This window comes from Desmodus rotundus, chromosome 10, assembly GCF_022682495.2.
Source record: "Desmodus rotundus isolate HL8 chromosome 10, HLdesRot8A.1, whole genome shotgun sequence".
Lineage (NCBI taxonomy): Eukaryota > Metazoa > Chordata > Mammalia > Chiroptera > Phyllostomidae > Desmodus > Desmodus rotundus.
The window spans coordinates 41554388-41570503 of NC_071396.1; the positions used below are offsets into that span (position 1 = coordinate 41554388).

The 16116-nt window shown below is 46.8% G+C and overlaps 1 protein-coding gene across 5 annotated transcripts in view; it reads left to right on the plus strand.

The window, feature by feature from the left end:
• The first annotated feature begins 1068 nt into the window (after nucleotides 1–1068).
• The window catches only part of ZNF346 (zinc finger protein 346), a 32163-nt gene continuing 17115 nt past the window's right edge, over nucleotides 1069–16116 (plus strand). For 4 of the 5 annotated variants that reach the window (XM_045185719.3, XM_045185720.2, XM_024577836.3 and 1 more), the window contains exons 1-4: nucleotides 1069–1283; nucleotides 11099–11202; nucleotides 11749–11841; nucleotides 13529–13673. In XM_045185719.3, the coding sequence (XP_045041654.1) occupies nucleotides 1109–1283; nucleotides 11099–11202; nucleotides 11749–11841; nucleotides 13529–13673 (517 nt within the window). In that variant the 5' untranslated portion in view covers nucleotides 1069–1108. Of the gene's footprint in view, nucleotides 1284–2510; nucleotides 2660–11098; nucleotides 11203–11748; nucleotides 11842–13528; nucleotides 13674–16116 lie in introns of those variants that run through there. The other variant, XM_053913114.2, reaches the window with a different exon arrangement.

Genomic DNA, 16116 nt, shown 5'->3' on the forward strand with positions numbered 1-16116 from the left:
GAGACGTAAAATTTTAGATACAGTCGCTAAAGAAGGAAAAGAGAGGCTGAGCCATGAGGACAAATGGAGGAAATGCATTTCAGGGGGCGGGGGTCACTGGCACAGGAAGGAAGGGGCGGGAGGCAGGAAGGGGTGGAAGATAAGGCCAGAGAGGTTAAGGGAAGCCCGAGTGTGTAGGATCCTTGCGCTATTTGAAGAGTGAGATAGAAGAAAGGTGTTGGAGAGTTTGAACACATGGGTGTCATAATATGGCTTGTTTCAAGAGGATCACTGGGGCTACTGTGCTGGGAATACCTGAAGGGCAAAGGAAGGGACCAGCGGACTCTATAATAATAACTTCGGCAAGAGACGGCGGCTCCAATAGAATTAACGAAATTGACATGTACATGAGAAAGTTTAAAGAGGTCTGGGGTGGGAATTAGCAGCTGGAAAGTGAACGGTATCTACTTAGTCATGGAGATGGAGTTCTGCTTTACCACTAACTTACTAGTAGTGAATTTTTTTTCTTTTAAAATTTTATTTGTGTACTTTTAGAGAGAGGGGAAGGGAGGGAGAAACGGAGAGAAATATTGATGCAAGAGAGAAGCATCATGCCTGGACCAGGGACCAAACCTGCAACCCAGGCATGTGCCCTGACCGGGAATCCAACAGGCAACCTTTCGCTCTGGGGAAGACGCCCAACCAAGTAGGGCACACCGGTCAGGGGAGCAGTGAGCTCTTGAATAAACCACTTCAAGGTTCTGGGTCTCAATTTCCCTACAGGTGAAACAGGGAAAATATTCCCACATAACGAGAACGAAATGAGAAGTGTCAAAAGGCTGAGCGCGAGCAAAGTCAGAACCCAGAGCCAAGGACTGCACGAGCCCGTCCAGTAGCGAGGGGGCTGCTAGGAATCCACCGACCACCTTCTGAATCTACAGCAGACCACCCGAGACCCCTGGCAAGAGAACCACCTGGCAAGAGAACCGCCAGCGCGGGCGCCGCGCAGCACGGGCTACGGCTCCCGACCTCGCGAGATTTGTTAGCCGGGCAAAGTCGCCCTCCCAACCACATCTCGCGAGACCGAGGTTCAAGAGCGGCTATCAGCGGGTTTGAGCTTGCGGGAGAGATGGACTACCCCGCGCTGGGCGCGGTGGAGGCCACGGACAGCGGAGGGGCCCGGCCCTACCACAGCTCAGAGGAGCGGGAGGGCCGGGAACCGGACGGACTGCGATTCGACCGCGAGAGGGCGTGCCGCCTGTGGGAAGCCGTGTCTGGGGCCCAACCCGTGGGGAGGGAAGAAGGTGAGTCCGGGGGGGAGGGTCAGAGGAAGGGAGCATCTCGCCCACCTGTGCGTTGCGCGGGGCGTGGCGGAGGCGCGGGGCGAGAACGCTGGCCAGCCCCCGGGTCTACGGTCACGCCCCCTGGCTCCCGGGCCGCCCCGTACGCACCCAGGGACTCCCGGACTCGTGCACCCCATCAGGCCCCGGCACCGCGGGGAACTCCTGAAAATCGAGGCCGCGGCACGCGGGGAATCGGCACCCCGCGTGCAAATGGTCAAGGGCCTTCTCACGCTCAGGGCCGCGCGTGTTTCTGCCCCGCCTTCCTCACCCACCAGAGCGCAGCTCCTCCCAAGCTCGTGGACTGTAATCCTCCATGCCTTCTGTTAGACCCACAGAACCTCCCCCGCCAGACTCGTAGCTCCCTCACCATTTCTTCCTGACTCTCCATCGTCCCAGGCTCCAGGCTCCTCCACCCTAGTGTCTCCATCCTCCCTTCTCTCATGCCCCACACTTCAAGGGCTCTAGAAGGCCTTCTTCTTATGCCTGGCCTTGGTGGACCGGCCTTGGTGGCGGAGCCCTGGCTTACCCCTGTTTCCAGTTGTCTCTACCCTCTTCTGAGATGGGGGCCAGGAGCTGAGAAGCAAGCTTCCCAGCTTGCTCTGCATGTTACCTGACAGTAAGTAAGACAGAGATAGAATAGAGGAGGTGGCAAGAGCTGCCCTGACCTGATTGTGTGACTCTCTTAACAGCCCTTGGCAGAACTAGCTGCTTAACTCTACCCAAAGGTGCACCAACTGTCTGGGCTTCTGCGCTAATCCTGGCAGGTAATCTGCAGGGCAATCAGGTTTCTCATAGTTGGTTTGCTTGTGCTTGCTGAGCAGACTAGTCTTGGAAAGTTTAATTGCCAGTGAACTGATTGTCCTGGGATAAAGTGGAATTTTTGACCACATCCAAGGACCATATGTTTCAGTTTGGGGTGGTATACAGACCTCGTATACCTTGATATATATGAGGTCTGTCCAGAAAAAGCCCAGCCATTGTTAATGTAAGGACATCAGTTTGCCGGGACATTAATGTAACCTGGCAACCAAGGGGACTGAACTGGGACTCGCATGCTCGAACAATGATGACTTCACTGTGCTAGTGAGTGGGGGCGGTAGACCCTTTGGGTGAGTGTGTGGACTGTGTGGATCTTGCATTCAAAATTACTGAGTACAGCAACCATGTTGCATCAAATTTTGCATTAAGCTTGAACATTCCTCGGTGGAAACTACTGGGATGATTCAGAAGACCAGAGCTGTGGGCAACTGGTGATCGGCAGCTTCATCAGGAGAACACACCTGTTCATGCATCATATCTTCTGCAGAGGTTTTTTGGCAAAACATCAAATCACCCAGGTGACTCAGCCCCCCTACAGCCCAGATTTGGCACCCTATGACTTCTGGTATTTCCCAAAATTAAAATCACCTTTGAAAGGGAATGGATTGCACACCATCAATGAGATTTAAGAAAATACAACAGGACAGCAGATGGCGATTGAGAGACCTGTGTGAGGTCCCAAGGTGCCTACATCGAAGGAGACTGAGGTGTCATTGTCCTATGTACAATTTTTCTTGTATCTTCTTCAACAAATGTCTCTATTTTTCATACTACATGGCTGGATACCTTCTGGACAGACCTTGTATATATACTTCTCCAGTTTAAAAACTAGTCTAGCCTGATTCCTAAATTACTACAGATGCCCACTGTCCCTCATACTGTCAAACTACCTTGGTACAAAGTTGCCCCCATCTCCCCGCAATTTTCCTGTCATTCATTTGACAAATATTCACTGATGCCTGCTCTACTCCCAAGACTGGCTGCGCATCAGAGATGAGGAACAGACTGTTCTTGCCCTGGAGGGGCTTGTGGTCTAGGCCAGGAAGCAGACACCAAAGTAGTTTTATTATAGTGTAGTGGATTCCGTAAAGAGGAATGTTTAAGAGTCAGGGGTACACAAAAAGAGGAAGGTTACCTTTGTCCTCGGGGGACATAGGACACAGCAACTGTGCAATGAAACGTGAACTGCCTCTTTATTGTGTATGAAGGTACAGTGTCACTTACAGCCCGGTTAATTTCCCTGCTCTTCTGCAATATTGATATGTCCCCTCTTCTCCACATCCTCGCCAGCACTTGCTGTTAGCTGATTTATTGATGATGGCCATTCTGACAGGTGTGAGGTGATATCTCTTTGTGGTTTTAATTTACATTTCTCTGATGATTAGTGATGTTCAGCATCCTTTCATATGTCTATGGGCCCTCTGTATGTCCTCTTTGGAGAAGTGTCTGTTCAGGTCCTTGCCCATTTTATAATTGGATTGTTGGGGGAGGGGGGTTGCGGTTAAATTGTATGAGTGCTTTATGAATTCTGGATATTAACCCCTTATCAGTTGCATCATTGGTGAATATGTGCTCCCACTCAGTGGGTTGTCTTTTCACTTTGTTCATGGTTTTCTTTGCAGTGCAAAAACTTTTTTAGTTTGATGCAGTCCCTTTTGTTGATTTTTTCTTTTGTTTTTCTTGCTCAAGGAGATGTATCAGAAAAAAATATTGCTAAAAGTCAGAGATTTTACTGCCTATGGTTTATTTTAGGAATTTTATGGTTTCAAGCCTTACATTTAAGTCTTTAATCCATTTTGAGTTTCGTGTTTATATGGTGTAAGTAGGTGGTCTAGTTTCATTTTTTTTTTGCATGTATCTGTCCAATTTTTCCAACACCATTTATTGAATAAACTGTCTTTATTCCATTGCGTGTTCTTGCCTTCTTTGGAAAGTATTAATTGACCATATAAGTGCAGGTTTATTTTGGGGCTCTCTATTCTGCCACTGATCTGTGACTGCTTTTGTGCCAGGACCGTGCTGTTTGAATTACTACAGCCTTGTAGTATAGTTTGATGTCAAGTAACGTGATACCTCCAACCTTGTCTTTCTTTCTCAAGATTGCTGTGGCTCTTAGGAGTCTTTTGTGGTTCCATATAAATTTTTGGATTATTTGTTCTGGTTCTGTGAAATACACCATTGGCATTTTGGTAGGAATTGGGTTGAATCCGTAGATCGCTTGGGATAGTATAGACACTTTAATGACGTTAATTCTTCCCATCCGTGAGCACAATATATGCTCCTAGTTATTTGTAGTTCTTCCATCGCTTTCTCCAGTACCTTATCATTTGTTTTACAGCAGTCCTCCTCAGACTTCATTGTGCCAATAAACTACTCAGCCTCTAGGAGGAGGTGATTTCAGCAGAGACGGGAAGGATGAGCCACTGGGAAGTTCAAGGTCAGGCTCTTGGCACACACCAGGAAGCTCCTGCAACTAGAGCACAAGGTGGAAAGGCTCCCCAGATCAGTTCCAGGGAGCCGGTGCAGGAGGGCTGAGGTACGGGACCAGTTTCAGTCTAAGTCCAGGGTCAGCATGGAGGGTGTGGATGAAAAGGGCTACTGTGGACAGGAGCCTCACAGGGTGACCATAAATTCTCAACTAGGCAGGTCATGCTGGGTAGTCAGGCCCCAGACATATACCTTCTTTGGTTAAAGGTTTGTCTGTCTTAAGCAAGCCCTGTGCATTGTTTCCATGCATCGAGATGAACACATCTTTGAAATGCCTCACTTCAGACCCTTCCTTCTAATATGGGACCATCCTTTTGAGACCAGGCCCCACCTTCTAAAGCAAGACCACTCTAAGAGAGCACAGAATCTTAACTATCCTGTAATCCAACCCAGACCTTGCTTCTGCCCATGAAATCTTCCCTGGGTCTCCTCCTTAATTCCAAATGCATAATAGAAGCTGCAAACTGTCATTGTCTTGGAAACATTTATCTCAGTTTGTTAAAATCCTGCTTCCAGGTCTACCCTCTGTTTGGCTCAGATCGATTTTCATAAAAATCCTCTACCAATTTGGCTCTGGCTGGTGTGGCTCAGTGGACTGAGTGCCGGCCCACAAACTGAAAGGTTGCCAGTTCAATTCCTAGTCAGGACACACACCTGGGTTGTGGGCCAGGTCCCCAGTAGGGGCGTGCCTGAGGCAACTGATTGGTGTATCACACATCCATGTTTCAGTCCCTCTCTTTCTCCCTCCCCCTCTCTCTAAAAATAAATAAAATCTTTAAAAAATTTTTTTCTATAGGTTTGGACGTTCTTAGTTGATAAGGGTTTAAGCAGGAAAGTGATTGGTCTGGTCTTTGCCTAACGATCACTCTGGTTGCTGTGTGGGACAGGAAACCTCTTACCTCAAAGTTGGTGCAGGGAGCCCCTGGCCATGGGAGGCGCTCCGGAGTCAGGCCCCGCACCCCTCAAGTTGTGTGGATTTACCTGGGGGTCAGGAATGACTGCATGAATGAGGAGCCACCAGGGCGGAGCTTTTGTTGCTGCTCGGAAGAGCTTGTACCTGCGCGCCCCAGTGACGTGCCTTTCTCCCCACCCTTTTTTTTTTTTAAAGATTTTATTTATGCCACACCAGCCAGGGCCCTTTCCCCTTCCAAAGGACTTGGGCTCCCATCCACACTTTGCTGGTTACCACGGCATCTTGGACACATCCCACACGCTGTGCCTCAACCTCCCCACCAATCAAAGAGGACGTCAGGCCAGCCCATAGGTGACACCCCGGGCCTCCACTTGAGCACTTCGGGCAGATTAGGTGTGGACATAGCCCGGGCAGAGGCAGAGGCAGCGTCCAGTGGCATGCACGGGGTTGTCTTCCTGCTCGGAAAACTGAGGCCCAGTGGGGAGGAGCGTGCGCACATCTCTGGCCCACGTGGGCTGCCCAGGCCACTTGCTGCTGGTCTCTGCGCGGAAGCCCAGGCCCAGCGCTGCCAGAGACTGGGTGGAGCCTGAGGCTGGGGGCAGGTCTGGGACTCACAGGGAGCGGACTAGCATGCAGGACACACCTCAGGTGTCCGCAGCTCCAGCAGGAATGAGCACTTGGGCCATGCCGCTAGGCGCAGACCTGGCCCCTCCCCAGGCCGCCCCTTATTTTTTGGATGCAATTGTAAGTGGGATTTTTTTCTTAGTTTCCCTTTCAGATAGGTCATTATTTGTATATAAAATACAACCGATTTCTGCATATTTATTTTGTGTCCTGCTACTTTGCTGAATTCGTTTATCAGTTTAGTAGTTTTTTGGTGGAATCTTCAGTGTTCTTTATATGTAGTATCATGTCAGCTGCAAATAATGACAGTTTTACTTTTTCCTTTCCAATTTATGCCTTTTATTTCTTTCTGTCTGATCGCTGTGGCTAGAACTCCCAGTACTGTGTTGAGTAAGAGTGGCGAAAGCGGGCATCCCAGTCTTCTTCCTGGTTTTAAGGGAAATGCTTTCAGTTTTTCCCTGTTGAGTGTGGTGTTAGCTGTGCGTTTATCATATACAGCCTTCATTGTGTCGGAGTATGTACTCTCTAGGTCCACTTTGCTGAGAGTTTTTATCATAAATGGATGCTAGATTTTGTCAAATGCTTTTTCTGCATCTATTGATGATTATATGATTTTTTTTAACCTTCATTTGTTTATGTGGTATATCATGTTAATTAATTTTTGTATATTTTACCAACCTTGCATGCAAGGAATAAATCCCACTTTATTATGGTGTGTGGTCATTTTAATGTATTGCTGAATTGAATTTGCTAATACTTTGTTGAGGATTTTTGCATCTATGTTCATCAGGAATATTGGCCTAAATTTTTCTTCTTTTGAATAGCTGGTTTTGGAATTAGGATAATGCTGACCTTGTAAAATGTGCTTGGGAGTCTTCCCTCCTCTTGACTCTTTTGAAATAATTTGAGAAGGACAGATGTAATTTTTTCTTTGAGTGTTTGGTAAAAATCACATGTGAAGCCATCTGGTTCAAGACTTTTGTTTCTTGGGTTTTATTATTATTATTATTATTATTATTATTATTACTGCTTCAATTTTGAACGATGTAATTGGTCTGTTCAGATTTTCTCTTCTTGATTTACTTTTGGAAGATTGTATGTTTCTAGGCACTTACTGATTTCTTCCAGATTGTCCATTTTGTTGGTATGTGTTTGTATTATTTCTTAAAATCCTTTGTATTCTGTGGTGTCAGTTCTCTTTTTTTTTTAAGATTTTTAAATTTATTTTATTTATTTTTAGAGAGAGGAAAGGGAGGGAGAAAGAGAGGGAGAGAAACATCAATGTGCAAGAGAAACATCAGTCGGTTGCCTCTTGCATGCCCACAACGGGGACCTGGCCCGCAACCCAGGCACATGCCCTGAGCAGGTGACCTTTCAGTTTGCAGGCTGGCGCTCAATCCACTGAGCCACTCCAGCCAGGGCAGTTGTTACTCCTCTTTCATTTCCAATTTGACTTATTTGGGGCCTCTCTATTTTTTCTTCATGAGTCTGGCTAAAGATTTAGCAATCTTGTTTATCTTTTCAAAGAACCAGCTCTTGCTTTCATCAATCTTTTGTATTGTTTTTTTTTTTTTTAGATTCTATTTCACTTATTTCTGCTCGATCTTTATTATTTCCTTCTTTCTACTCACTTTGGGCTTTGTTTGTTCTTTTTCTAGTTCCTTTAGGTGTAAGGTTAGATTGTTCATTTGAGATGTTTCTTGATTCTTGAGGTAGGCCTGTAATGCTATGAATTTCCCTCAAGCACTGTAGGAGAAAAATGGGGAAATAAGAGGCAGAATACAACCAGTCAATAGTCCCTCAGTCCCAAAGCATAGATAAGTTTTAGATCTAGTGAAGTAAAAAGTTACGTTAAAATTGTCTTCCAAGAACCTCCCTCCAGGGCATCTGGACCACTCTTTGGTCCAGAGTAGACGATAAAAAATATGGGCTTGCGGTCCCCTCTGTCATCTGGACTCTGCCCTGGCTCAGGCTATCAGTGCCACAGTGGGGCTCATGCTCTGGGCGAGGCTTTGTTCTTGACACCCAACCATTTAGAACAAGGTAATACCATGCATTCCTACAGTGGAGCTTGTGTAATATGGCAGGTGAGTTCAGAGGTTTCAAAGTCGGAGTGAGAATAGTGACAGAAGCCCTGACTGGTGTGGCTTAGTGGGTTGGGTGTCATCCCACAAACCAAAAGGTTACCAGTTCAATTCTAGGTCAGGGCACATGCCTGGGTTGCGGGCCATGTCCGTGTTTGGGGGTGTGTAAGAGGCAACTGATTGATGTTTCTCTCCCTCTCTCCCTCCCTTTCCCTCTCCCTAAAAGTAAATAAATAAAATCTTTAATAAAAACAAATAGTGAGAAAATTTTTAAGTTACTCAGTTTTAGATTAAGAAATATTATCATAGGTACAGAACAGGAAATAATCAATTTGCTCAGAACCACAGGGCCCAGATAATAATTTGACAATAACATTGAAACTGAGCATATACTAGACTAGGCACTGTGCTAAGTGATTTACATGGAAAACCATAGGAGAAACCATTCCTTGAGATGCATGTTACCAGTCCTCCCATTTTATACCAAAAAAACAAACAAAAAAAACTGTGGGACGGAGGTTAAATAATTTCTACAAAATCACAGAGCTAGTAAGTAACAGAAGCAGAATTTGAACCCAAGTCAGGATCCCCAGGGAGCCCAAGTTCCTAACCATGGTTTCCACTATGAACATTTAGCTGGTATTAGATAATAGTTTGTACTTACTGTGTAAGAGTAGGGTTAATTACCTTTCCTCCTCGGCACCATTTCTTTTCACATCTTCTGATTCATTAATTTTAACGTTTCCATAATAAATGGAAACTCACATTCTTTCCATACAAAAAGAATGTTCTAGTCTTTTAATAATTAAACCCCAGTACAATCTTCTAACCAATTCTGTGTGTACTACTATACTGATGTAAATTTAAATAATAAGAAAATGTGCCCTGGCTGGTGTGACTCAGTGAATGCTAATTTGATTCCCAGTCACAGCACATGCCTGGGTTGTGGCCCAGGCCCCCAGTTGGGGGTGCTCGACAGGCAACCACGCATTGATGTTTCTCTCCCTTGCTTTTGAATAAATAAATAAAAAGGAAATGTTATTGGCCCTGGCTGGGTGCTCAGTTGGTTACAGCATCATCCCGATACACCAAGGTTGTGTATTCAATCCCTGGTCAGGGCACATACAAGAAGCAGCGAATGAATGCATAAATAAGTGGGACAACAAATCAATGTTTCTTTCTCTGCCTCTGTCTCTCTCCCTTCCTCTCTCTCTCCAAAATCATTTTTTAAAATCTTTCAGAATAAAAAGAAAAATACTATTATTATCTTTTAATGGAGCAAATTTGAAGGTTGCTCTTTTTTTTAAATCTTTATTGTATTTTTTCCATTACTATTTAGCCCCCTTATACCTCCTGCCCCCCCAGCAATCACCACACTGTTGTCCCTGTCCATGAGTCTTTTTTCCTTTTTGCTCCATCCCTCCACCTTCTCACCTCCCCCCTCCCCACTAGCTGTCAGCCTGCTCTCCATCCCTGAGTCTGTCCCCATTTCCCTTGTTAGTTCAGTCTGTTCATTGGATTCCACATATGAGTGAAGTCATGTGGTGTTTGTCTTTCTCTGACTGGCTTATTTCACTTAGCATAATATTCTCCATCTATACTGTTAGAAAGGGTGCAATTTTCTTCTTTTTTACAGCCAAGTCGTATTCCATTCTGTAAATGTCCCATAGTTGTTTTATCCACTCATCTTTTTTTTTAATTTTTGTTTATTGATATTAGAGACAGACAGACAAACATCAACTTGTTGTTCCATACATTCATTTGTTGTATCTGTACATTCGTTGGTTGATGCTTACACGTGCCCTGACCAGGGATCAAATGCGCAGCCTTGGCGGATCAGGACCGCGTTCTAACCAACTGAGCTGCCCGGCCAGGGCAACGGTTGCTCTGTGTTTAACTCCACCGAAAATGTTCCACAAATAGAAAAAGATACAGAATGTATTATTATAATAAAATTTTTAAAAGAACAGCAAGGAAGTGATTCCTCTTCCAAGTCCTCCGGTCCTGCCAGGTAGGTCAGGGAAGAAGTCTCAGGTGGGGGAAGAAAACCTCTCTTCCCGGTTGCCGCTTAGTTGCTCTCCTCGGGGGAGCTCTGAGCCACTGGCGCCAGCATCTGGCTAGAATCGCTTCATTCTCATTGATCTCTTATATTTAAGTTTGGGATTAAGGATTCCTTTTTAAAAGAATTTACTTGTACAGCATGGTAACTATAGTTAAGAACTCTGTATTACATATTTGAAAGTTGCTGTCCTGTAGCTAAGTTGATCAGAGCGTCATTCGGTACACCAAGGTTGTGGGTTGGATCCCTGGTCAGGGCACACACAAGAAACAGCCAACGAATGCACCAATGAGTGGAACAACAAATCACTTCCTCTCTCTCTCTACTCCCCCACCTCTTCTTTCCTCTCTGTCTCTAAAATCATTTTTTTTTAATCGCTAAGAGAGTAGATCCCAAAGTTCTCATAACAAGAAATAATTGTAACTCTGTGGTGCCTGATGTCAGCTAGACTTACTGTGATGATCGTTTCGCGATTACACAAATATTGAATTGTTATATTGTACATCTGAAACTAATATAATGTTATACGCAATTATATCTCTGGTAAACATTTTTTAAACAACTTATTTAGTAAATAAAGTGGGCTTACCTGACATTACAAAGTAGGCAGTAGAACAGCCTGTGTGAGGCTGTAGCGGGAGTCGGGAGTGCGGCAGGGGAGGAGTGGCCGAGGTTTGCCGAGGTGCAGACTGGTGCGGCCTTGCGTTGCTCCGCGCCCGCGCTCAAGGCCGAGCTCAAAGACGCGAAAGCAGATCTTTAACTCGGAGGTGTTTCATTTTCCTCTCTGCAGTGGAGCACATGATCCAGAAGAATCAGTGTCTCTTCACCAGCACCCAGTGTAAGGTGTGCTGCGCCCTGCTCATTTCGGAGTCCCAGAAGCTGGCTCACTACCAGGTACGCCGCGGCGCCTTTCCAACAGCTCTGCTCTCCAGGCCCCGTTCCAAGCCCCTGTGCCCCACTGGCTTGCACATTGAGGTGCAGGTCCTCCGGCCACCCGGGCGTTGCCTCCACGCATGTTGACTGTATTGAAGACTGCCCAAACTCTTCCGAGTCCCATTTCTCACATCCAAATCAGGGTCAGTATGCGTGTATCTCTCCTCGTGTAGTAGGAAGTCTGCACTCTGGCTTTAAATAGACCAGAGGCGGACTCACAGCTCTGCCACTCATCGTGGGCAGGAAACCGCACCATCTTCAGCCTCCCTCCCCTCCCCCGTAAGACGGAGGATGACGGTTTTCTCACAGGTTGTCGTGAGAGTTCGATTTGACAGCATGCAGAGTGCCTTGAGCAGAGCAGGAACTCAATAGGCTGGGTTTCTCCCCACACCCTCTCCCGCCCAAACGTTTTGTAAGAGTGAATTAGGTGAAAATCTAGTATTTTTGAGTGCCTTAGATATGAAATGGCATTTGGCTATCTTTGATCTTTTTCCTGGGTTCTTGCAGAGCAAAAAACATGCCAACAAAGTGAAGAGATACCTAGCAATCCATGGAATGGAGACATTCAAGGGGGAGACGAAGAAGCTAGACTCTGATCAGGTAATCCAGCTGCCACATTGGACGCTCGCTTCCTGGCACAGCCAGCAGGCGGGGCGGCGCAGTGAAAGAGCTTGGGCTTTCAGCCTCCGGTCCCAGCCTTGCCTGGGACTCGGCAGGTCTCGTCACCTCTCTGAGTCTTATTCCCTCCTCTAGAAAAATGAAGATGCTAGCATCAGCTGTGTTTTAGGATTATCCAAACTAAAATGAGGGAGGGAAAAAGCGCCCGACCCAGAGCCTGGCACATAGTAGGAACTCTGGAAATGGAGCCGTTGCTGGGCATTACCCCCCCAATGGTTTGCTGGAGTGGGACAAGAAGCTGGCCATTCACTACTCAAGGACACAAAGTGGAAGGAAGCCAGGCTGCTTGCTTTCTTGAGACAGGAAAAAGAGCCCAGTTCAGCCCGTGAGTGTTTGGAATAAACAAGTGGAAGAACACCTTTCCGGGCGCCTGCTCTAATCGGGGTGTAAACACATCTGCTTTTTGGCGTGGAGACATCGCACAGTGTGGGAGTCGTGCTGAAACAACCCCAGTCCCTCGGGTACTGCGACTTCTGTTTCGTGGGAGGCTGTGCAAACATTTTGGGATAAGAAGTCAGCAGACTGGGGCCTAGTTTTAGCTCTGCAACTTACTGGTTGGATGACTTTGGATAAATCACTTAATCTCTGTGTACTCCACCCATAAAATGGAGAGAGTAATTCCTACCTCTTCAGGGTATCATAAGGTAAATCTTTAATTATTGGATATTCCCAGGGGATATGCAGTAGTTTATAAACTGTGCCTCCTATTACAGTGGCCACGGGTTTGGAAGGGCCGTGCTCACCCCTTCCCCAGTTCACTAGACTGATCCCCTGGCGGCCCTTCTCTGTACGATTTAGAATCCATAAAGTCAGCACTAACGCTGTGACCCGGGGCAAGTCGCTTCCCCTCTTCGTGTTGTGGTTCCTTCAACTGGGGTGGCCCAGTAGTTCAAATAAGATCACACGCTCCACCCTACCTCCTAATAAAGAATAATTATGCAGCCCCAAATGTCGATAGTGCCAAGGTCTAAGACTCTGTCTTGTTTTCTAGTAATCATATCAACAAGTAAAACGCAGTGGTCCGCTGTTCACCAAGCCCTGAGCACCTCCTGTGTGCCAGGCTCCAGCAGGGGCTAGGACAGGGAGCACAGATGAGTCCACAGGCCCTGCCTGAACGTGGAACTGTAGCTCACGGGAGAGTCGCCCGAACTCTGGCTCTGTCAGCTTCGGGTGACAGGTAGTATGCCTGGTCTATTTTGGGCACTCTGGGAGTACAGAGGAGGAACAAAATTCTCCTGGGAATCCTCAGAAAGTGGCTTAATAATTACTGATTGAGTGATTTTCTTGACTGAAAGTCTCCCGGGAGAAATGATATGTAATCTGGGCCTTGAAGGCTAAGCAGGCAGATGCCAGGCAGGAAAGAAGGAAAGACCATTCTAGGCAACAGGAATGGCCCCAGCAAAGCAAGAAAGCCCCAGACAGAGCGTCAAGTGGGGAATGGTGAGCAGAGCCTGGGATGGATTAGCTGGAGAAGAATCCAGAAAGGTAGGTCGGGGCAGTGTGCACAGGGGGCCTCGAGCGCCTGCTCTCCCGCGGGCAGTGGGGAGCCATGGAAGGTGTTCTGGCCGGGCCGTGACGTGACCAGACCTGTGTTCTCTCTCCCACCCAGAAGAGCAGCAGAAGCAAAGACAAGAACCAGTGCTGCCCCACCTGTAGCATGACCTTTTCCTCCCCTGTCGTGGCCCAGTCGCACTACCTGGGGAAGACCCACGCAAAGAACTTAAAGCTGAAGCAGCAATCCACTAAGGTGGAAGGTACTGGTTTTCCTGAGTAGTGCTATATTGGGACCCCTCCCGTCCTCAGGGCGCCACGGCCAGGTGCTCCAGAAATGCCCACTGGGGCCACAGGCTTGGAGAGGTTGAACTGCTTTTGAGAGCCCTTAAAAGTAGAGAAGTGGGCACAGCTTCACTGAAATGCAGCCTCAGAGCTGTGCCCACCTAACCTGTGTTTCTTTGGTCCCGTCAGTGTTTCTCTGCAGAAGCTTTTAGCCCCGAGCTTTTGCTCTGACTAATGCTATGACTGGGAGTGCCAGAGTCCTCCAGGCCTGCCGCCGTGAGAGCATTCTGCTGCCTGCCTCTCCCGCCCCGAGTTCTCCCTCCCAGCACCTGGCTGCCCTTATTATCCTGTGTTCCGAGTTGAAAGCTGAAACCTTGTCTTTTTTGTGTGCTCAGTTACGTGCGCCCTGCTCACTCTAACAGTCAGAGTGGCCTCTTCTCCTCGAGACAGGGACTTGCCTTTCAAAGCCGGACACTTCAGTGTGGCCACCGCTGCCCAGCAGACTGGGTGTGCACCTGCTGGGCATCCTTTCCCTCCCAGTGAAGTGACTTCTCTCTGAAGCAGCCCTTTATCTTGTCACCCTGGGGCCCACGCTTTCCTCTCGTTAACTCCTGACTTTCTGGGACTTTTAACCTCTGCTGACGGCAGGTCATCAGGAGTGAAAGTTCTTTTGCCTTTATTTCTTCTTTGTAATTTTTGCTTCTTTCCCTTTTGGGCCAAGAAATAGACTATACTAGCTGTAATACTTACTGTCCTTTTCTATATTACTGTATTATGAAAACAAGACAACAATGTTTTGGAAGACTTTGAAGACAAAGTAAAAAAAACACTTATAATTTCACCCTCTTATTGCACCCAAATCTAGTTTTTCGCGGTAGGAAACAAAAGAGCATGGACTGCGAAGCCCCAGACGCCCAGGCTTAAACCCCAGGGCTTCCATCTGCCACCCACGTGGCCTGACTCCTTCTTGCCTGAGTTTCCTCGCCTGTAAAATGTCAATAACGCTTTCCCCTTCATAGGTTGTGAGGGTGAAATGACAGGTATAGGAGGAACCTAGGACATAGCAGGTGCCCAGGAAATGACAGCTGCTGCTGTTGGCATTATCACTGTCGTGAAGGTAGCCAGTGAGTGGAATCCCCCGATCCGGTGCAGTGGTTGGTCAGGTGCCCGCCGCCTGGAGCCTGTCCTTGGCCTTGCTCCTGGTGCCGTTCCCGGTACCCAAACGGTTAAACATCAGGCCGAGAAACCAGCTGAGGAACATAACTTTATGAAGTCGCTCACTTACTTTAAATGGACTTATCTTTCCACAAGTGGGAAAATGCCCTCGAATGTGCCTGGCCCCAGAGATTCGGACTCACGAGGTTATTCCCACACCTACTTTTGGCCTCTGCCACGTGCGCGTGGGTGTGTGTTTACATACGTGTGGCCACCATGCCCGCATCCTGCTTTCCTTTAGATTTCGTAGTTTAGTCGCAGTTCCTGTTATTACATGAGTTTATAGCTACATTTCTGGAATTACACACTTCTAATATAAAAGTAATACAAGCATGTTGTAGAGAAAATGGAAAATATTGATAAATGAAAAGGAGGACCCGTACTTTACCATTCAGAGGTAACCACTGTCAGCAGTTTTAGTACTGCGTCTTCTGTAATCTGTTGTCAGTGTGTGTGTATCTGTGTGTGTCTGTTCTTCTGTGTCTCGATTAAACCCATGTATATGTGCATACAAACTTTTATAAAAACGATGCATACTCATCATGAATAATTCTAATTCAAACAAGGCAAAAGTACAAAGAGGAAAGTAAAATTTCACCCAAATTCTGCCACCAGGAGAAAAGTACTGTTGCGATTTTGGTGACATTTCAAAATACCAGTACACACATGTAAACTGTGTGTATCTCTTCACAATCACATTGTGTGTCTAATTTGCTTTTATACTCATTTTAATACGACATTTTTGTTTTCCTTGTGTTATTAAAAACTTTTTCATAAACGTTTTTAATGCTATAAAATATCTCATCGTACCACACTTAACCGTTCCCCCAATGTTTCCCCCCTCCCCTTTGGGTATCTGTAAGGAACTCTGTGGCAGACGTCCGCACGCAGCACTCTTTCCGCACTTCAAGTTGTTTCCGGGGGGCGGCTGCGGCTGCTCTCAGGCTGCTGGCTGTCCCCCAGGTGGCTCCTGTCCTGGGACTGAGCCGGTCACCCTGGTGCTGCTCCTCAGCATCTGTTAAAGAGTGACCTTCACATCAACTGTTCTCTCTTTTCTGGCATCAGAAATCTACATTCATTGTAGAAAAGTTGGAAAATACTAAAAAGCACCTTCTTACTCTACCTGTGCTTTTGGTCTTTTTCCCACACATCACCATTCTGGTTTCTGTGGTGGTTTTACAGAACTGAGGACATAAGAAACAGATT